This window comes from Bos indicus, chromosome 9 (genome assembly GCF_029378745.1).
Source record: "Bos indicus isolate NIAB-ARS_2022 breed Sahiwal x Tharparkar chromosome 9, NIAB-ARS_B.indTharparkar_mat_pri_1.0, whole genome shotgun sequence".
NCBI lineage: Eukaryota > Metazoa > Chordata > Mammalia > Artiodactyla > Bovidae > Bos > Bos indicus.
Genome location: NC_091768.1, coordinates 9307377 through 9331267, shown reverse-complemented (window position 1 = coordinate 9331267; position 23891 = coordinate 9307377). Strand labels below are relative to the sequence as shown.

The following is a 23891-nucleotide window of genomic DNA, read 5'->3' as shown; positions in this document are numbered from 1 at the left end:
AATAAATCAATAAAAGAATTTCCCCTAACTTTTCTGAAGGCTAATTGCTCAAACACATGCGCTAAAATTGTATACTACACTATTCACTCATTTGAGGGACACTGCATATTATTTGATTATTGTTCAATAAGAGAGAGAGTTACTAGTTTTTCTGTTTCACACTGTCGTAAGACCCTGTAACACACACTTTAGGAATCTCATGGCAGCCAGCAGGGTGAATCAGATGCCATCTCCCAGTCTCAGTCAGAAGGGTCTTGGCTCTGTGAACCTTCCCTTCTTTCTCATGTTACCTTCCTTCCTGCTGTGAAGTGGGGCTCAAACCACATACAGTATAACGTGGAAAAAGGACGAATAAATGAAAAACATTTTGATCTAAAAGTGCCCACAGGTAAAGGGGGACATCTCTTAAGCTATATGTGAAAGTGAAAGTCGCTCAGTTGTGTCCGACTCTTTGCAACTCCATGGAATACAGTCCGTGGAATTCTCCAGGCCAGAATACTGGAGTGGGTAGCCCTTCCCTTCTCCAGGGGATCTTCCCAACACAGAGATCAAACCCAGGTCTCCCGCATTGCAGGCAGATTCTTTAGCAGCTGAGCCACAAGGGCTTCCCTGATAGCTCAGTTGGTAAAGAATCCACCTGCAACGCGGGAGACCTCAGTTCAATTCCTGGGTCAGGAAGATCCCCCGGAGAAGAGATAGGCTACCCACTGCAGTATTCTTGGGCTTCCCTTGTGGCTCAGCTGGTAAGGAATCTGCCTGCAATGCGGGAGACCTGGGTTCAATCCCTGGGTTGGGAACATCCCCTGAAGAAGTTATATGTAAGTGGTAATAAAATACAAATGACTGTATGGGACATACTGACAGAGATAAAAAATACTCTGCTGGCCTTTTAAACAGTAAGTCCTTTGAGAGCTGCAAAGGATCTCACTCTCTCAACAATCCAACCACTTTCCCACTGGAGTCACCTATCAAGAAACCTGTGCCTGTGACTCTCCACTCAGAGCTCCCACAGACTCCTCCTGGCTTCCGGGGACTTGTGGCACTCACAGCAGATCTGCCAAGACACTTCCCAGGCTGGACCCGACCTGTCAGTGTTGGGGCCACAGCTGCCTGGCTCCCTGGGGCTCAGCACCTGTGCTTCTGTTAAGGCTACTTCCCTCTGTCAGCTGTACCCAGCTCACTCTCCTCTTCCCTTCTACTTGCCTTACTGGACGAATCTCCACAATTTTAATATTAATAGAAACAGCTTTGTAGAGATATCTGCTGTGTGTGTGCTCAGGTGTTCAGTTGTGTCCGACTCTTAGTGCCCCAATGGACTGTAGCCTGCCAGGCTCCTCTGTCTATGGAATTTTCCAGACAAGGATACTGGAGTGGTTGCCACCTCCCACTCCAGGGGAACTCTCCAATCCAAGGATTGAACCTGCATCTTTTGCATCTCCTGCACTGGCAGGCGGATTCTTTACCACTGACACCATCTGGGGAGCATAATTGATATACAAAGACTTGCACGCATTTAATGTGTACAATGTGTTGAATTTGGACAGATGCAAACACCTGTGATCCAATCCCCACAACCAAGGTAACTGATATATTCAGCACCTCGCAGGGTTTCCTTGTGGCCCTTGTGTGTGGGCATGCGTGTGTACGTAGTAAAAACACTTAATGTGAAATCTGCCTTCTTAACAAGTTTTGAAACGCACACTACTATATCACTAGCTATAGGCACCATGCTGTATAATGGATCTCTGGAAAGTAAGTAATCATCTCACAAAACTGAAACTTTATACTCAGTGAATAACAACTCCCCAGTACCCCCTCCCCTCAGCCCTGGTAGCCACTACTGTATTCTCTGCTTCTACAAGTCTGACCATTTCAGAAATCTCATAAAGTGGAATAAGGTAGTCCTTGTTTTGGTGACTGGCTTATTTCACCCAGCATAACATCCTCCAAGTTTACCCATGTTGCCGTGATGAGCAGAAGTTTCTCCATGTTTGTAAGGCTCAACCTTTATGCCTCAGTTGTCAGTTCCAGAAAGAAACCACCTTGAATTATCGTTTCTAAGTTTTCTTCCTCTAGTCCAATTTTCTGTGAGCTAAACCTAAATACGTGAAGGGCAAGGACCGTATCATATCCATTTTTACAAATCCAGCTCTTAACAGGGTGTTAGGCACAGAGTAGGCCTTAAATAAATGTTTAATAGTTTGTGAAACTATTAAACAATGTGAATTAGGGACAGGTTAATTTTTTATAAGCTCATTTCCTGAAAATATTAGTTAATATGATCATGAAAGGACTGATTTGGGAAAACTCTGATCATTTCTAACCAGTTGGGAAATAAAAGTCCTCTTGCTAAAGTACATTATGTTTAGAAAAATTAAACATGAAGATGGCATAGAAAAATTAAACATGAAGATGGCATAGAAAAATATGGGGAGCCAGATATTTCACCTCTATTTTCAATGCTGCTCTTAACTAATTCCTGCAAGAATGACCAGGTGCTTCATGGGAATTTTTATAGTATGGTGGCATGCATGACATTAATTCAACCAACCATGTAAATAATTTAAATTATTTAAAAATTCAAAAGCTGATAAAAAATGCACCCCAAGATAGAGTTTTGATAATACTTGTATTAGAGAAAAGATATTTTAATCAACTAGAGGAGTTATCCTAGAATTAAATTCATGTTGTGAATTGTATGGCAGAAACCAACATAACATTATAAACCGATTATCCTCCAATTAAAACAAAACAAGACACAAGACAAAGAATTTCCATGAACCACAATTCTTAAACAAAAATGAGCTGATGGTATAAGTCTAATACTTTTAAAACAAAAGCTAACTGTGAATAAAAACCTTTTGGGGGGCATAGATTCTTCTCCTTTATTTTGAAGTTTAACAAATTGATATTTTCTTATATTATAAACTATAGTAAACCATTTTTCTTTCAAATACCATGTACTCAGGATTTAATGAACACTTTGTATCAGACCCATAGCTGAGTTTATATTCTAAATCTAACACTTGAAATAACATAACTACCTCTCTCTCCCAAACACTCTGACAATAAAATAAAACCTGTGGAATTGAATATTATAAACTTTCATATGGCTGCATGTTCCTTAATCTTCTAAATTCTCCAGTAAAGTCATTTGATCTATAGCTGAGAACTCATTCCAGGATTTGGTATAATCCTCTTCTCTCCTAGACATTTGGCAAGCTTGTCATAAAGACCTTCATCATTCAAATTCCTCCTTTGAGACAACAATTATCTTGTCTTGAAAGCAGTGTCATACATTTAGAAAACTATGTGACGGTCTAATCTTGTCTGTTAGCTTGTACCAGCTTTTCTTGTTTATAGCAGGAGACAATTACGGAAAATCCTACAATGTGTCCTCTTTTGCTAGAAAATTTGGAATAACAAAGCTGATTCCTTTAAAGACTGGGTTCCAGGATGCCCAATTTAATGTCTCCCCCCTTTCCCCACCACACTTGTTTCATCACAATATCAACTGACACCAGTACATTGCTAAGAGAACATTTACTTGAATGGCTAAATGGATGAAACGAAACCAGGATAGAGCGGCAGTCTTGTTCATTTTGGGCACGTGACCACACCCTAAGTGACTCCTGGGAGGTCTAGTCTAGAGCCCTCTAGTGGTGGTACAGGTGCTTCTGGTCTTTAAAAAGACATTCAATTCACCATCTTCATTTTCTCATCTACAAAGTACATTCATTTGTTGACTCGTTCATTGAATAATTAATAGTCACATGCTACATGCCAGAAACCGTGTTACACAATTATGCTTCAATATGCCAGCAAATTTGGAAAACTCAGCAGTGGGCCACAGGACTGGAAAAAGTCAGTTTTCATTCCAATCCCAAAGAAAGGCAATGCCAAAGAATGCTCAAACTACCGCACAGTTGCACTCATCTCACACGCTAGTAAAGTAATGCTCAAAATTCTCCAAGCCAGGCTTCAGCAATACATGAACCATGAACTTACAGATGTTCAAGCTGGTTTTAGAAAAGGCAGAGGAACCAGAGATCAAATTGCCAACATCCGTTGGATCATTGAAAAAGGAAGAGAGTTCCAGAAAAACATCTATTTCTACTCTGTTGACTATGCCAAAGCCTTTGACTGCATGGGTCACAATACACTGTGGAAAACTGTTCAAGAGATGGGAATACCAGACCATCTGACCTGCCTCTTGAGAAACCTATATGCAGGTCAGGAAGCAACAGTTAGAACTGGACATAGAACAACAGACTGGTTCCAAATAGGAAAAGGAGTACGTCAAGGCTGTATATTGTCACCCTGCTTATTTAACTTCTATGCAGAGGACATCATGAGAAACGCTGGGCTGGAAGAAGCACAAGCTGGAATCAAGATTGCTGGGAGAAATATCAATAACCTCAGATATGCAGATGACACCCTTATGGCAGAAAGTGAAGAGGAACTCAAAAGCCTCTTGATGAAAGTGAAAGAGGAGAGTGAAAAAGTTGCCTTAAAGCTCAACATTCAGAAAATGAAGATGATGGCATCTGGTCCCATCACTTCATGGGAAATGGATGGGGAAACAGTGGAAACAGTGTCAGACTTTATTTTTTTGGGCTTCAAAATCACTGCAGATGGTGACTGCAGCCATGAAATTAAAAGGTGTTTGCTCCTTGGAAGGAAAGTTATGACCAACCTAGACGGCATATTCAAAAGCAGAGACATTACTTTGCCAACAAAGGTCGGTCTAATCAAGGCTATGGTTTTTCTATTGGTCATGTATGGATGTGAGAGTTCGACTGTCAAGAAAGCTGAGTGCTGAAGAATTGATGCTTTTGAACTGTGGTGTTGGAGAAGACTCTTGCGAGTCCCTTGGACTGCAAGGAGATCCAAGCAGTCCAATCTAAAGGAGATCAGTCCTGGGTGTTCATTGGAAGAACTGATGCTAAAGCTGAAACTCCAATATTTTGGCTACCTCATGCGAAGAGTTGACTTATTGGAAAAGACTCTGATGCTGGGAAGGATTTGGTGCAGGAGGAGAAGGGGACGACAGAGGAAGAGATGGCTGGATGGCATCACTGACTCGATGGACATGAGTTTGGGTGAACTCCGGGAGTTGGTGATGGACAGGGAGGCCTGGCATGCTGTGATTCATGGGGTTGCAAAGCGTAGGACACGACTGAGCAACTGAACTGAACTGAGAGGTTCAAAATAAATTCACAGGCAGTGGCAAGAAAGGTAAGAAAAATAAGAGTTGAGTTACAAAACAACGTGCTCTCTCTACAGGAGGTTTAAGCTCATAGGATCATGGAAGATGACCCTCATGTGCTGAAAACACCTGAAGGGGCTACATGGGAGATCTGGGGACTGAGCAGAGCCTGACAGGTGGGGGAGCTCACCTGGACCTCAGGGAGAGCATTCACAACCCATGGCATTTTTGAGATCGTAAAGAAAGATGACACTATAAGTTGCAAACGTAGGAAGGGCACAGAGAAGGATAGACAAAGAAAGGCAAAGGGCAAACTCTGAAAGGGTTAGAACGGCCTGTAGAAAGTGTGGAATCCATCTAGAAGGAAAGGGATATTATTAAAGAGTTTTCAACCAAAGACCTACACAATCAGAGTTATGATTTAAAATATGACTCCACTTGTAGAAAGTAGAGGCCAAGAGACCAGCCGGGAGAAGGCTACAGAAACAGATACAGGTTGACAGAGGCCTAAATAAGGCAGTGGCATGAAGAATGAGAGCTACTAGGACATAGAATTCACATGATTTAGGAACTATTTGGATGTGGACATAGAGAGAGACAGCAAATATCTAGGATCATTTTAGAGTTTAGCTTTGGACAGACCACGTTTGTAGCACGCAGGAGACTTCCAAGTACAGATACTGAGCAGGTGCTCGGGTGTAGGAGTCTGGAACTCAGGAGGATGTCTGGGTGGAAAGAGAAGACTGGGATTCTTTAAACCATACAACACAGAAATAAGGGATGAGGGCTTTAAGAAAGGAGACCAAAAGGATGGATCCAAAGATAGAAAAATATCCGCATCAATGAACCAAGAGAATAGAGAGTTTCAAGGATGACCAGTCAACAGTGTCAATTCCTATGTGTGCTTTGTGTTGTGTGTTTAGTTGCTCAGTTATGTCCAACTCTTTGCGACTCTTGGGACTGTCGCCTGCCAGGCTCCTCTGTCCTTGGGAATTTTCAGGCAAGTATACTGGAATGGATTTCCATTTCATCCTCCAGGGGATCTTCCCAACTCAGGGATCAAACCTGCATCCCTTGTGTCTCCTGCATTGTAGGTGGATTCTTAATCTGCGGAGGCATCAGGGAAGCCCATTCAGCAGTGAAATAAAGTGAAGCCTTAAAAGTGCCCAGGGAATCTTGTGACTCAGACACACTGGTGACCATAGAGGATGCAGGGCAATGCAGTAGCTTGGACACAAACCAGACTCTAGGGAGTTGGAGAGTGAGCAGGAGCACAAGAGATGGAGTATTTCTTGTAGAAGCTTGGGATAAAGAACAAGATCAGATAACTGGCTATGAGATCTTTATGGCTATCTTTAGCAAGAACGTTCTATAAAATTTTACTGGCAACGCAGCTGTATCAAGAAAGGTGGGCAAACTTCCACAGACACCTAACTGACCACCAGGCTGGATGTTAAGACACTGAGGAGATGGGGCTCAGGTGGGTCTAGCACGGGATTCGCTAACCTGGGTCTTGGCTTGGGTCACCCGTACAGGCGGTGTACTTACTCACGTCCAGGAATGAGGTGGGTGGGAGCCAGGACAGCCAGCGTCCAGCCTCCCTGACCTCTTGTTTGTGATGGTGAAAGGCATAGGGAACACGACCATGTTAAACAGTGGAGAGATGGAAATTATTATCTACAGGGGATTACAGTGACCTGTAGATGAACACACAGACATACAGAGAGGCTTTGATGAAACATGCTGCTGTCTACTCACAGGTGGTCCTGGAGGCCCTGGTTTTCCTGGAGGCCCTGGTTTTCCTCGTCTTCCCTGGAAACCAAAGAGAAACAGATAATAAATACTGTGATTCCATTTTAAGATGAGACAGTATTAGATGAAAGTTCAAAGACTGTAAAAATTAACTCAAAGTTAAAAAACAATCCCAAGTCCACATGACCTTTAAAGGTCAGTGAAGTCTAAAAGCTATGGGACAATTCTTAACAACGAAGATAAGAACAGTAGTGCTGGGAATGAATAAATCGTGACTCTTATTAGCAGCCCTTTAAAGGCTGTCTACCTTGACTCTCTAGCAAAGTAATATAAAATATCTGAAAGGTTGGCTAAGATTAGCATTTTATTTGATAATTCAATGGGTTCAGGTGCAATAATCAATGCATTTGTCACCTTAAATTGGTATTTTCAGAGAGTGATCTGAATTTCAATTTTAAAGGAATTTCCTAAGGGTGAGATTAAGTATTCAAAATATATTTTTTCTGAGCCCCAGCCTGGAATTACCAGTTTAGAATCTCTGGGGAAGGGATCCATGAATCTGCATTAATAAAAAAAAAAAAACAAAAGACACTTCAGGTAATTCTCATGTTCACTAAAGTTTGAAAAGCACTTCACAAAGGTATATTATAATTATATGCATTATGCAAAGCAAATTACCTAGCTCTTTTCTTCCCTTTGGATGGCTAAGCTGTTTTATAAGTGAACTAAAATGTTCACTCCTTGCTTATTAATCTTCATTAACTCGCCAAGTTTATGACTAGCTAAATCACAATAGCGAGAGTCAGAATGACAGTTCTAAGTATCTGTATTTTTGATATCATTTGAAGAGCATTTATTTATTATACACTTATTTTCTTATTTTTTTTTTTCCTTTCTAATAGAAGGAAGCAAGCTTAGGTATGGAAAGCATACATTTTGAATGAGAAGCATTTCTATGTATGGTTTCTAAATATGACCATTCTCTTTCATTGTTATTAATAACTTCATTTTATTACCACATTGGTAGTATGTTAATACATATAAAGGCTTGCCATTTCAAAGGTAAAAGTATTAGTGATCTTTCAACTCTTTTTGAGGAGAATTGTGAGCACAAGCTCTCACAGAATTGTGAGAAAGGCCCAATTTCACTGATTAACTTTCTTACTCTGAAAGCGTCAGGCAAAGTTTCCTGATTTCTTTGGTCTTCAACTAGGCTTGGAGTGGGGTAAGAAATCCAAGATAAGCTGAAGCAACAGAGCAAACTTTAGAAGGTAGGTTAGCACATAAGACACTGCGATTGCATGGGGAATGCTGAAGGCAAGTTAAGTTCCTACTATCAAAGACTCTAACGATAGCAGTTGTTTTCAGAAAAAAAAAAAAAAATCCTGGTTAACATCTACAGAACAGATTTTTTAATAATTTTATTAAAACCAGAAATATAATTAGTAGTATTTTCATGTACCTTCTGTTTTAGAGTTCTGAACCCTGGAGTTCTTTTTAGGGTTTGCAAGATTGGAATAAATATATAATATTCTGTATACTGAATGAAAGTTATACATATGTTCATACTTTACTAGTCTTGCAGTTTACACATTCTGAAAATCAATATATTGCATCTTTTAGTATATGCAAGTCAATCAGCCCCTGAGGATTAATCAATGATAAAAAGTTTACTTAGAAAGTGGAAGCGCTGTAGTTGATTAATTCACGAGAGTGCAAAGAAACAAAATCAGTGACATGGAAGGAGGTGATCAGTTCTTTCTTTTAGTTGACATAAGTTAAATCCACAGGACCAACTTCTGGTACAGTCTCTTTTCCTTAAGGAGGTATATATGTTGCTTGGGGCAGGAAGTGGGGAAAATGAAGCTACTGATGACCTTTTACCCCAGCGTTCATGTTGAAGATAAACCAATTTTCAGATACTGTAACACAGCATCAGCATGGCTTAGGGAGAGGAGGAAAAAGCATTCACGATTCCATATGGTATGGGCAAGCTTTTGAATTCTAATTCATCACTGCTGATTTACACCATCATTCGAGTCAGCCTTGCAATTATCGGAGTGTGCAGTGTGTCTCTGGAGGAGCACGGGGGAATGCTGATTCTCTTCACATCTCCTTGCAAAGAATGGACAAGCAGGCAAAATGTTTTTGAGCAGGAGTCCCCAATCTTTCTGGCACCAAAGACCAGTGTCATGGAAGTCAATTTTTTCCCAGATGGGGATGGTGGGCAGGATAGTTGAGGCAGTGATGCGAGAAATGGGAAGCCATGGCAAGTGGCTGATGAAGCTCCGCTGGCTTACCCACCACTCATCGCCTGCTATGACGCCCAGCTCCCCAAACAGGGGTCAAGGACCCCCGTTTTTGAGGACTGTCAAATTATCAGAACATATTATACACAGCAACTTCAGCCAGCACGTATATGCAGTTTAAATGTTTGAATTTCTAGTAACATTCCGAAGCAGACTTGAAATTTTCTTTTCCAGCTTTACTGCGACATACCTGACCGCACAGAGTCGGACACGACTGAAGCGACTTAGCAGCAGCATCTAACATGTACTATTGTATAAGTTTCATGTGTACAAACTGATTACTTCATCCACTTCTATATTATGAATAAAGTCAGTGAATACTTCCATCACACTACATAATTATCATTTGTGTGTGTGTGTGTTGAGAATATTTAAAATCTACTCTCTCAGCAACTTTCACATATAAACACAGTATTGTTAACTACGGTCACCATGCTGTACATTATAATTTCCCCAAATATGCTCATCTAGCTGGAAGTTTGTGCACTTTGCCCGCCCTCAGTTTCTAGTGGCCAAAATCCTGTCTCTGCTTCTGTGAGTTCGGCTTTTTTAGATTCCATATTCTGGGGCTGGGGCTAGGATTACCGCCCTGATGAGGGTGGAGGAACCATTTTTATGTATTTGTTTCAACTTCCGTCTTATGTCAGGCCCTTCATTACAGGGCTCACTCTAGACCCCTTGTAAAGTGAGACAAGAATGGAGACTCGGATTGGATTGGGATGAAAATCCCAGCAAAAAACAGATAAATGCTGAGCTGGGCATGGCCATCCTGACCAGGAGAACTGGTAACAGGTGGCCTTTTGCTCAGGAGCAGCTCTGACCAGTTGGAGTCTGGCTTAATCTCCAAATGGTTAGAGACATACTGTTTCAGCATAATTACAATTGGACTAATCCAATACTTTTCTTAAGATTGGAGTGAAAGTGAAGTCACTCAGTCATATCCGACTCTTTGCAGCTCTGTGGACTGTAGCCTACCAGGTTCCTCTGTCCATGCAATTTTCCAGGCAAGAATACTGGAGTGGGTTGCCATTCGGAGTATGATGCATAAAATGCAGATTTGCCATATCAGGTGCCCAGGACACCTCAAAGTGCTCAACATGTAAGTTTCCTGTTTGGCAACAGTGTGAAGGCTATTAGACAGTGGTTTCCGTGTTCGTCCAATGATTTAAACCCAGTGGTGCTCTAATCACATATCAGCATCCTCAGGGGCCTACTTGAATCCTCAGGAGGCCTAGTAGATGGGACTTCACATTTATAACAAGTTCCCAGCAATGCTGCTGCTAATGGCCTGGAGACTACACTTGGAGAACTCCTGTCCTAAGCCTCAATCTACTATTTCAAACTCAGGTGATCTTATATAGCCCTTCATTCTAATAGCTTAGAACAGAAGTGCTGGGTTGGTTCTATGATCACATGTCTCTTTAAGAATAAAAACCTCACTGTCAATTTCAGGACCACTTGGATTGGAATCTCAGTCTTTTCTCTTATGGAAGCTTATTGTGTCAAGATGTCACGCTGTAAAATTGGTGCTTATACTTTGTAGCCCATTTGTTAATTAAAAAAGAGATCATATGGAAAACTCCTACCACACAACACGTATTGGAATGGTAAACAGAAAATAAGTGTTGGCAAGGATCTGGAGACACCAGAATGCTTATCACTACAGGTGAAATTGTACAGTGGAGCAACTGCAATGGAAAACACTATGCAGAGTCTTAAGACTACCATGTGATCCAGAAATCCCACTTCTGGGTCTGTATCCAAACAGACTGAAAATCAGGGTCTTGAAGAGATATTTGCACACCCATGTTCATAAGCAGCACTATTCAGAATAGCCAAGAGGTGGAACCAATCCAAACGTCCATGGACGGTTGAGTAGATAAAACATAATGAGGTGCAGACAATGGGATACTATTCAGTAAGGAAGAGAATTCAGTTACATGCTACAACAGGGGTAAACCTTGATATGTGTGTGTGTGTTCAGTCACTCAGTCATATTCGACTCTTTGTGACCCCAAGGACTGTAGCCCACCAGGCTCCTCTGTCCATGGAATTCTCTAGGCAAGAATACTGTGTGGCTTGCTAGTCCCTTCTTCAGGAGATCTTCCCAATCCAGGGACTCAACTTGGGTCTCCTGCACTGCAGGCAGATTCTTTACCATCTGAGCCACCAGGGAAGCCCAAACCTGGATGACATCATGCTAACTGAAACAGACATAGTGAAATAAGTCACTAAAAGACAAATACGGTATGATTCACTCATATGTTGTCAGATTTATAGAAACAGAAGGTAGAATGGTGTTGTCCAGGACCTGGGGGGTTGGCGGATATAGGAACTTATTTAATGGGAACCGAGTTGTAGTTTTACAAGATGAAAAGTTCTGGAAATCTTTTCACAGCGATGCAAATATACTTAACACTACTGGACCGTACACTTGAAAATGGTTAAAATGGTAAATTTTATGCTACCTGCTTTTTTCCACAATTAACAACAAAAAGTCCTACTATAATGTCTGATAAAATAGTAATAATAAATGTTAGTTCTTTTTTGCCCTGTCCTTCTACCATCCTTTAGCCAATTATCCATTTTTTAATTTAAAAATAGACAAAGTAAATTGTAGATTATTCATACTATGTAATACAATATAGTGATGGAAATTAATGGAATACAATTGCATGCGTCGATATGGTTGAATTGTGTAAACATAATGTTCATCAATTTATATAAGGAATAAAAGCAGGCAATACTAATCTAAATTGTTAGAAGCTGCAACAGGTCACTGATGCGGGAGTCGGGAGGAACTAGGAGCATTAGAGGGCTTACAGGGTTGGTGATGCTGATGTTCTGTCTCTTGGACCATGTGCTGGTCACAAGGGTATTCATGCTTTGTGAAAACTCAGCAAACTTGTATCATCAGGATACATGCATCTTTCTGAATGTATACTCTATTTTAATATATATATATTTTTAAACAGGAGATTTCTACAAAGGAATGATTTTACTTGAATTATCAAGTGACTTCACCCATCTGCATTTGCTGCATGGGTCAATATTGGCAGAAGAGGGGGGAAAAGAATCCAAGTCTATTTAAATAAATGACATCTACAAATTTTCAACAGTAAAAATAACCTGATGCTTCCAGGATGACTTGCAGTATGAGAGCACATGGATCTTAAATTAGCTACTTGATTTATAAACACTTGGACATCCAAGAGCATTAAGAAGGCAAGAATGCAAATAACAGATGACTGGTACTTATCTGACAGATGGTTTTTGTTGTTGATAAGGATGATGATGAGAAGGATAAGTTACAGAAGTAATCAGACTGAAATAAAGGGCGACATGCAGACCTCAAGCCCACAGAGGAGACGTGTATAAGTAATCTCTCTAAATTGCCAGGTCTTGCTAATGCAGCTGGCTACTCTCCAGAATTCCCCTATTCCCACGTGTGTATGTAGCACACTCTTAGGCATCAGCTCAGCCTGAACAAGGTACCAAGGAAATGTCAAGGAAGAGGAGACAGGCCCTTGAGCGGCACCCACAACTGTGAAGGAGGTGTTAATTACACAGGAAAACATCACGGGCTATCTTGGCAGTTTAGTTTTCCTTTTCTACATTGTGAACGGAAATAAGATTTATGACTGATGTAAAAAGTTAGCACGTTTTGAAATCAACGATATGTGAAAAAATGGGAGAATACTTGTATGAGCAATGCATAATAGCCTAAGTGAATTTTATGTCTTAACATCTTTAAAAATACATCTAAGACAGCAACGTGGCCAGTCATAAAGGTCTCATTATTTGAGGGATCAGACAAGTAGCTCTTGTAAGGACATGGAAAGAGGATGTAATTCAGCATGAACAAAGAATCTGATATAGGCTCAGAGCTAAGGAAAGATGAATCCATATCGTGGTGCTATTCCCAGCGTTGCTTTTCTCGTTTAAGTTAGGATCTTAAAATGTCTAAATCATATCACATTTTCCCCATCTCTCTGTTCCCTTCCTTTCTTCCCCTTGGATGGACTCTACCTGTAACTAATGTGGCTTTTCAAATACAAGATAGAAATGTGACAGTATTAGCTAACCCCCTCAGCTACAATTGAATAAATGATAATCTGAGTAAACAACACTTCACTGAAGCATTGGCCTGGGCCAAATGGTCTGGTCTGTGGTCAATGCTGTCTACAGTTGCTGTTTAGTATTTATGGTGTTACTAATTTGATCATGAAAATAAGTTAGTCAAAGTCTGATCTCTTAAGTACCCTCTGACTGGATGAAACCCAAATCAACTTTTCCTGTGTGCTCCAAGCTGTCCATGTACGAAGAAACAGAAGTCTATGACAAATGAGTCTTCAAATGGTTACCACTGATCAAATGCTTGCCATGGTCCAGTCACTGAGTGCTTACACATGCGTCCATGCTAAGTCGCTTCAGTCATGTCCAACTCTTTGCGACCCTATGGACCATAACCCACCAAGCTCCTCTGTGCATGGGATTCTCCAGGCAAATATACTGGAGTGGACTGCCATGCCCTTCTCTGGTGATCTTCCCAACTCAGGGATTGAACCCGCATCTCTTGTGTCTCCTGCATTGGCAGGCGGGTTCTTCCACTAGCGTCACCTGGGAAACCCCTTACATTATTTCCTTTAATCCATCCAAAACGACTAGGGGTGGGTGATAATGTTCCCGTTTTACACAGAGAGACATGTTAAACACTGAGCTCCAAATCACTCTCCTTTTAATTGGTGGGGCTAAAATTTAAACCCTAGTGCATCTGATCTTAACACCCATAATCCTCAGGATTAAGGTTTCCTTAGGGGCGCGTGGTATCCTGGTCATTCACAATTTCAGTTACTTTGCTGCTCTAACTGTTGAGGTTCTCTTGTTTTCTCACCACCAAGCCAGACTTTCAGATGTCCCCATATCTTGTTACTTTGCCTTTTGGAATTTAGGTCTTCCTGGTCTTCCCCCACTCCCATGATGGCTGTGCACCCCCGCCTGCTGCCAGCAGGCCGACCGCAAGCTTCCACGTAGACTTGTCTGGACTCCTGAGCATTTTGCCAAACCACCAGCTCTTTCAGTCCCAATCGTGAGCTCTGTTTTCTGTGCCCGCCATTGCCAATCTCTGCCAAGGCATTTGGTTCATCTCAGTTCACAGGTGGGGTGGTGGTAGGGTGTGACTTAACTGCTTCCTGACCATCTGTGACACATTTTATCATCTTTGAGTGGCAGTGAGAGGGTGGGTGCTGGAGGCATTCCTCCCCCCAAATCTGGAAGTTCACACAGGCTGCTCACAGACTGGAGGGGAAGAACCAGGCTTGGACACTGCCTTCCTTGTCCCAGAGCTATGCTCTGAGAGACTCATCTCTAAGGACTCTCAGAGCCTCAAGCATCTTCCACTTTTATTAAGGGAACTGTCCCATTTTACTGTAGGTAAAATAAACATGTAGAGGGACAAACAATTGCATATAGACCAATAGCATCTTATTTAAAAGAAATGTTAACAGGAAAGCAACAAGATGCGGTTCTTCAGCACACTTCAGTCAGGCCAGAGCTGCAGCCCTTAAATAAGAAGGAACTCAGCTTTGTCAGTCAGCACTGGAACAAAGAAATCATTTATGACACGATGACACACTTTAACATATGAAATGTACCCTCAAGGGGTGGACTTCAATGAGAAGGACTGCATTGACCAGCACCAAATAAATTCGTGGAATACATTTTGTAGCTATTCAACAACTGGCTGTAAGCAAAGAGAACTTCTGAGGATCCAGAAGATGAAACTATGAGGGTCATCCCATTTTGAGACACAAGAATTTTCACTGCAGAATTCTCAATATGCCAATTTGAATTTAATGGCTTAAACTGCATTTAGAAATTTAAATTGACTTCAAACCCTATCAAAAAGATGAATAAATTTATTCAGTAGAAATGTACTGTGTTTTACATACTGTTCTAGGGGGAAATAGGGGTTCCCTCGTGGTTCAGATAGTAAAGAATCTGCCTGCAATGCAGACCCGGGTTTGTTCTTTGGGTCAGGAAGATTCCCTGGAGGAGGGCATGGCAACCCACTCCAGTATTTTTGCTTGGAGAATCCCATGGACAGAGGAGGCTGGTGGGCTATAGTCCGTATGGTCGAAAAGAGTCAGATACAACTGAGTGACTAACACTGCTGCTGCTGCTAAGTCGCTTCAGTCATGTCTGACTCTGTGCGACCCCATAGACGGAAGCCCACCAGGCTCCCCCATCTCTGGGATTCTCCAGGCAAGAACACTGGAGTGGGGTGCCATTGCCTTCTCCGGTGACTAACACTAGGGGAAATATATTAATGATTAAGGCCTGGATCTTGCCTTCAAGGTAGGAGAGGAGAGACAGTTATTCACAACAGCTGTTTGGAGAGTGTTGTTCATTTGTTGCAGGTAAACTCAAGAGTTCCTGGGAGGGACGGTGAGACTTTAGTTCCTTTCCAAACCCTTCAGTAACTCTCTCCAGCTTTTAGTTTGGCAGGGGAAGGGTGTGTGGTGGGGGTCACCGGGATGGGACAGAAATGTTGGGGGAGAAACCTACCTGCACACCATTGGCAACGAGAAGGGGCTAGAGTCCCTCCGACAGAGATGGCTTCCCCGGACACTTGTGCCCTGACTCAGACGCGTGTCCTCTGATACTTACTGCCAAATTTTCAAGCGACTATGCTCAGGAGGCATTTCCCAGTCCACCACTACTTGCTCTTTCATAATCGACTTAAGTATTGGGACTACACACTGATGACCTTCAAACATTGAATGCCATTATGCAAATACTAGGTATGCTTTTTCTTGAACACTCTTTTCATTTCCTTAAACCTAGCATCCAAGGTCACTTGCCAGTGTGACTGGGTAAAGGGAACTCTGAATCTGACCTCATCCATCAGCCTTCCCACAGTTTCTCCTTCAGACCCAACCTTTCCCCAGAATAATGTTAGGGTGCCCTGACAAAGCTGGTACCTCAGTTAGCCCTGCAAGAGAGAGCGGTGGGTCACTTGCTGGATTATTTTTATGTTCTCCTTTGACTACTGCATCCCCTTTAGAGAAGTATTCTTCAGGGAGAAACCCCAGATACATCTTATCCCAAGCATCCTGCTCCATAGTGTGTACATACATACATACATATAAATACATACACACATAAAACCTAATCAACTCTTTTGTTTCAACCACTCGATAACTTTTAACTCATCATTTGCTCACCTGTGTGCAGTCAGGTCATTTAAGATGGCTGTTCTCTTGCTCTCTGTACATCCCCTGCCCAACCAGTGCCTGCTTCACCTACATCAACTGACATGACTGACCTTCCTACAGACTTGCTCCAGGTCCCAGCTGTGATTTTTCTTATCAAAGGGCAGTTAAGGGTCTCACAGCCCTTTGTTTGTTTCCCTGGTAACTAACGAGGCCACCTGTCAGCAGTTCAGTTCAGTTCAATCGCTCAGTTGTGTCCGACTCTCAGACATCAATTCCCCCATAACTGGTAATGGCCCCAAGACCTTGCTTCAGACATGTAAGCTCCCCATCCATTAAACCACCAATGCCTCTGTTGCTGACTCTGGCTCTTTCTTTGGTCTTTAAGCTGGGCAAGTGCAGGCCTTATAGGCCTGTGGAGTGCAGTCCACCACCCTGCCACCTCTTCACTGCATTTTTGTAATAGAGTATATTTCCCATTCTCAGCTGGCATGTGCCCAGATTCAATCATTAATTCATTCAACAAACATTTAATGAGTTCTTACTGTGGGCCAGATCCTTCTCTGCGCTCTGGAATTACCTCGAATCCATTCTGTCCTCATGGAGCTTTTATTCTAGTGGGAACACTGATAGTAATACATAATACAAGGTTTTTTCTCTCTGCCAGACATCGTTCAAAACAGTTTACATCCATATACCCATTAAATCCAGCCACAGGACTGGAAAAGGTCAGTTTTCATTCCAATCCCAAAGAAGGGCAATGCCAAAGAATGCTCAAACTACCGCACAACTGCACTCATCTCACACACTAGCAAACTAATGCTCAAAATTCTCCAAGTCAGGCTTTAACAGTACATGAACTGTTAACTTCCATATGTCCAAGCTGGATTTCGAAAAGGCAGAGGAACCAGAGATCAAATTTCCAACATCCATTCGATCATAGATAAAGCAAAAGAATTCTAGAAAAATATCTACTTCTGCTTTAGTGATTACACCAAAGACTTTGACTCTGTAGATCACAACAAACTGTGGGAAATTCTTTAAGAGATGGGAATACCAGACCACCTTACTTGACTCTTTAGAAATCTGTATGCAGGTCAAGAAGCAACAGTTAGAACTGGACACGGAACAACAGATTGCTTTCAAATTGGGCAAGGAGTACGTTAAGGCTGTATATTGTCACCCTGCTTATTTAACTTATATTCAGAGTACATCATGAGAAATGTTGGGCTGGATGAAGCACAAGCTGGAATCAAGATTGCCAGGAGAAATATCAGTAACCTCAGATATGCAGATGACACCACCCTTATGGCAGAAAGTGAAGAGGAACTAAAGAGTCTCTTGAAAGTGAAAGAGGAGAGTGAAAAGCTGGCTTAATACTTAACATTCAAAAAACTAAGATCATGGCATCCAGTCCCATCACTTCACGGCAAATAGACGGGAAGCATTGGAAACAGTGACAGACTTCGCTTTTTTGGGCTCCAAAATCACTGCAGATGGTGACTGCAGCCATGAAATTAGAAGATTTTCTCCTTGGAAGAAAAGCTATGACCAAACTCGATGGCATATTAAAAACCAGAGACATTACTTTGCCAACAAAGGTCTGTCTAGTCAAGACTATAGTTTTTCCAGTAGTCATGTATGTATGTGAGAGCTGGACGGTGAAGAAAGCTGAGCACTGAAGAACTGATGCTTTTGAACTGTGGTGTTGGAGAAGACTCTTGGGAGTCCCTTGGACTGCAAGGAGATCCAGCCAGTCCATCCTAAAGGAGATCAGTCCGGGATGTTCACTGGAAGGACTGATGTTGAAGCTGAAACTCCAATACTTTGGCCACCTGATGCGAAGAGCTGACTCATTGGAAAAGACCCTGATGCTGGGAAAGATTAAGGGCAGGAGGAGAAGGGGACGACAGAGGATGAGATGGCTAGATGGCATCACGGACTCAATGGACATGAGTATGAGCAAACTCTGGGAGTTGGTGATAGACAGGGAAGCCTGGTGTGCCACAGTCCATGGGGTTGCAAAGTGTCGGACAGGACTGAGTGACTGAACCAAACTGATCCATTAAATCTTCAAAGTCTTCGAAATATCTTTGAGGTATCTGTTATACAGATGAGATAACTGAGTGACAGAGCAAGTTGCCTGAGGTCATATGTCCAGTAAGCAGCAGAGTTGGGATTGCATTCAGGAAACTTGGCTGTGTCATATCTGGTCATCACCACTGTGCTGTACTGGTAACTGTGCTGTACTGTGCAAATCTGGTAACTACATGAGTAGAGATATAAATCCTGAATAGCAATATGAATCACAAAAAGTAAAGCAAGGGCAAAGGGATACAGAGTTAGAATGTGTGCAGCTTCAGATAGAAAAATCAGGGCAGGTCAGCAGACACCTGAACCAGTCTGTGGGCCGTGCAAGGGCTGAGAAGGGACATGGAGCAGAGGCATCATTGAGAACGCAGCCCTGAGCACAAGTGATTGAAGAGTCAGCAAGAAACAGGGGTGGCTGGAGAACAACAAACCACTCGATGGGTGGTTGGCAGAGCAGATTAGCACTATGATTGTGGCGGGAAACCACTGGGAGTTGTTGTAATCGGGGCCACATAATGAGCCTGACCTAAGTACTTGCTGTGCAGATAACACAGGAACAACTGCTGCAAACTCATCACTTAATTCAGAGGCTCAATAGAACCGCTTATAGGTTATCTGATTTAGATTGCTTAGGGCAACATTTCCTTCCATTTGTGTAGATAATCAGGAGTTGATTATCTATATAGCACTTTGTGATGGTTAAGTTTATGCCTCAAATTGGTTAAGCCAGGGTGCCTAGGTATTTGGCTGAACATTTTTCTAGATGTTTTTGTAAAGGTGGTTTTCATATGAGATTAATATTTAGGTGGTGGTCTTTGAGTAAAGCAGACTGCACTCAGTAAGGTGGGTGAGCATCACTCATCAGTGCAAAGCCTGAATGCATCAAAGACTGGCCTCCCCCAGACAGGAAGGGACTCTGCCCACAGACAGCCTTGGACTTGAACTGCACCTCTTCACTGGGTCTCCACCTCGCACATTTTGGATTTACCAGAACTCGACAATTGTGTGAGCCAATTCCTTCAAATCAGTCTCTGTCTCTGTTTCTGTGTATACACATCCTGCTGATTATGTTTCTTTTTTCTAGAGAACTCTGACTAACACCCATTTCCATTTACGGGTACAAAGGATTTTTTACCTTCCTTTAACATTACTGACCATAATATCTATTGTTCTCTGATATTTCCCAAGGCCATTGTGTTTGACTGAAAAAAGATATGAGGAAGTGAGATATACTTTATCCTTCACTGGGAACCATGGTTTGAAATAGAGAACGCTGTATTATTTAAGTAGTGTTGCAAGACTTACATAAAGATATTAATAATTTAATGAACTTGTACTCGAGGGAAAAAATGTTCTTGAAACACGTCAGGATGAATTTTCAAGGGAAAGACCTAATTAGCAGTGTCTGAAGACTATGTCATCAGATTTAGAAAACAAGAACTAGTCCCCGTGGACAGAATGGTGAGTTAGACTTTAAAGCTTTAACTACTCCCGTTAATATGTATGATTAATGAGCAATATATCAGTTGGTTGGCCTCACTCAAGTGAAAGACCTTGCAGGGGGAAAAAAAAAAGGATGTTTAAATTAATATACATGGAGATATGCAAAAGCAATTTACAATCTTTTTTTATATTATGATTAACTAATGACTTAGAGTCTCTATTGAGAAAGGATGCCATAGCTTGTACATCTTTTAAAATATAGAATCAAAGCTACAAAGATGTCTGAAAGTAACAGATGACCAAAGGTCCCAATGCCTTCATGAATGGGAACTCAGGGAGGCTGTGCAGCAATATTTATTTGTTACATTACTCTTTTTATATATGTGCAAAAAAAAAAAAAAAAGGTCTCAATGTTAGATCACAGCTGAAAAATCAACAGCTAGGGGAAAAAGTTTACACTGAAGTACTTATATCATTTGGAGAAGGAAACAGCAACCCACTCCCGTATTCCTGCCTGGAGAAATCCCATAGACAGAGGAGCCTGGCGGGCCACAGTCCATGTGGTCACAAAGAGTCAGACATGACTGAAGCGACTGAGCATGCATGCAGTTATGTCATTATCTTTTTCTTACGTATAATACAGTACTTTCACCAGATAATTATTTGGAGAAAATCAGATTTAAGATACAAGAGTTAAGTCCATTTAAAGGAGAGAGCATGTGAGGTGGGGTCTATTTGATGTCAAGATAGTCAAAGGCAAAGAGAAAAATCTGAACATGTGTTTATGTGATTCTAAACATAAACTATTTGGTAATATTTGCACGTTCATTGGGATGTCTGGGTTTCTAAAGACAGAACCTTAATTTAAGTCCTTCAGAAACACCGATAGCTAAAACTACAAGAGCTAGTGTTGAAAGCGATCAAAATAACAGATCTATTTGGAACTATAATGAGAAATCAACTGCCAGAAGAACACAATGAGTGGAGAAATGCAGTAAACAGATAATCTTCATCAACGATGAGCACAGCTGCATTTAACTGCTTCAGTTCAGTTCAGTTCAGTTCAGTCGCTCAGTCATGTCCGACTCTTTGCGACCCCATGAATCACAGCACGCCAGGTCTCTCTGTCCATCACCAACTCCCAGAGTTCACCCAAACTCATGTGCATCGAGTCGGTGATGCCATCCAGCCATCTCATCCTCTGTTGTCCCCTTTTCTTCCTGCCCCCAATCCCTCCCAGCATCAGGGTCTTTTCCAATGAGTCAACTTTGCACATCAGGTGGCCAAAGTACTGGAGTTTCAGCCTCAGCATCAGTCCTTCCAATGAACACCCAGCACTGATCTCCTTTAGGATGGACTGGTTTGATCTCCCTGCAGTCCAAGGGACTCTCAAGAGTCTTCTCCAACACCACAGTTCAAAAGCTTCAATTCTTCAGCGCTCAGCTTTCTTCGCAGTCCAACTCTCACATCCACACATGATCACTGGAAAAACCATAGCCTTGACTAGACAAACCTTTGTTGGCAAAGTAATATCTGTGCTTTTTTAATATGCTGTCTAGGTTGGTTATAACTTTACTTCCAAAGAGTAAGTGTCTTTTAATTTCATGGCTGCAATCACCATTTGCAGTGATTTTGGAGCCCAAAAAAATAAAGTCTGACATTGTTTCCATTGTTTCCCCATTTATTTCCCATGAAGTGATGGGACCAGATGCCATGACCTTAGTTTTCTGAATGCTGAGCTTTAAGCCAATTTTTTCACTCTCCTCTTTCACTTTCATCAAGAGGCTTTTGAGTTCCTCTTTACTTTCTGCCATAAGGGTGGTGTCATCTGCATATCTGAGGTTATTGATATTTCTCCCGGCAATCTTGATTCCAGTTTGTGCTTCTTCCAGCCCAGCGTTTCTCATGATGTACTCTGCATAGAAGTTAAATAAGCAGGGTGACAATATACAGCCTTGACATACTCCTTTTCCTATTTGGAACCAGTCTGTTGTTCCATGTCCAGTTCTAACTGTTGCTTCCTGACTTGCATACAGGTTTCTCAAGAGGCAGGTCAGGTGGTCTGGTATTCCCATCTCTTTAAGAATTTTCCACAGTTTATTGTGATCCACACAGTAACTGCTTACTATATGCTGAATATTGGAGATTGAAGAGAAAATTGATACAGATCTTACCTTTGGCATGCTTTAATTTTGTGGTGTGGTCATGTTTCTCTATGCATAGGTGGAAGTGAATATAAATTTTAACATATATTTATGACAAAATAATTGATCACTGACAAACAACAAAAACAGCATGGAAAAGTGTACAATGTACTGAGAAGGTCGAGACTTCACCATTAGTACCTTTTCTTGTATTTATCAGCTAAGCAAACCTGGGCCAAGCACATCATTTCCCATATATATATGGGAAATATATATATGTATATAATTGTTGTTTAGTCACTAAGTCATGTCTGACTCTTTTGCAACCCCCTGGACTTAGTCCACCAGCCTCCTCTATCCATGGGATTTCCCAGGCAAGAATACTGGAGTGAGTTGCCATTTTCTTTTCCAGGGTATCTTCCCAACCCAGGGATCGAACTCGTGCCTCATGCATTGGCAGGCAGATTCTTTACCACTGAGCCATCTGGGTAGCCTATGTGTATGTATATATATATATACACACACACACACACACATATATATAGTTTTTGCTGGAGTTTAGTTGCTTTACAATGCTGTGCTAGTCTCTGGATTTCTCTTCTATACAGCAAAGTGAATCAGCCCTATGTACACATATATCCCTTCTCTTTTGGGTTTCCTTTCATTTAGGTCATCACAGAGCCCTGAGCAGAGTTCCCTGAGTTATGTTCTCATTAGCTATCTATTTTATACACAGCACCAATAGTTCATATATGTCAATCCCAGTCTCCTAGTTCATCCCACCCCTCCCTTTCTCTTTGTTGTCCACACATATGTTCTTTCATCTGTGTCTCTACTTCTGTTTTCCCATAAGATTATCTATACCATTTTTTCAAAAGGACTAAAAATATACCTGCCTAAAAACAATGGGCTGGAATATATGAATACTTGAGAAATGTTTACTTTAAGAGAAATATCAGAGTTTTAAAATAGTGTTCTGTAATCTTTCCCCATAATCAGCCTGTAACCTTGAACACAGGGACAGTATCTGGCATCAAGCAAGTTCTCCCCTGGTGCCCATCCGTCCTCCTGAACAGGACGATCCGAGCTCGTCCGGAGGGAGGGGCTGCACTCCATGGAACAAGGAGAAGGTGGTCAAGCACATTCAGGTATACAGCTGGTGGATCAACTATATTCTTGGCAAATAACAAGAAAAAATATATCCCAAATACTCATTTTGAAATTTAGTACTTTTGAGGTTCATCTCCTGGCTCAAATCAAAGCCTTACAGAGAACACACTGACACTAGTTTGTCAGTGTGGCTGACTCATTGGATAAGCCACGTGTACAGGAATGTATTTCAAATGTAATAATATCCAGCCAAATCAGCTTGCCTGTTCTCGTCTCCAAACACTGGTCAGAATTGACAGGACGGCTCAGAGACTTAGAGTTGAAATTTTCAATTGTAAATAGCGTGTTGCCTAAAAATGTGGGATCCATAGTTTTGTCCTCAGTCTTTGAATGAAATTAATATTCTTGATTTTACAAAGGACGAACCAAGGCCCTTACTCAAAGTAAGAGCCCAGCTCCTCATAGCAGCCTGCAGGGCTTGGCTCCACATCCTCTCCTCTCACACGCAGCCAGACACAGCTTCCTGCAGCTCCCTGAAATTTCTACCTCAAGCCGCGGCAGCAGCTGCTTCCCCCAGATTGCCGCAGTCTGTCCCTCTCCTCCTCTTAGATCTTTGCTC

General features: G+C 41.7%; 1 protein-coding gene across 2 annotated transcripts in view; it reads right to left on the bottom strand.

Moving 5' to 3' along the window:
• COL19A1 (collagen type XIX alpha 1 chain) overlaps positions 1 to 23891 on the bottom strand; it is a 452305-nt gene that overhangs the window by 131066 nt on the left and 297348 nt on the right. For both annotated transcript variants that reach the window (XM_070795674.1, XM_070795673.1), the window contains one exon: positions 6968 to 7021. In XM_070795674.1, coding sequence (XP_070651775.1) covers positions 6968 to 7021 — 54 coding nt within the window. The remainder of the gene's footprint in view (positions 1 to 6967; positions 7022 to 23891) is intronic.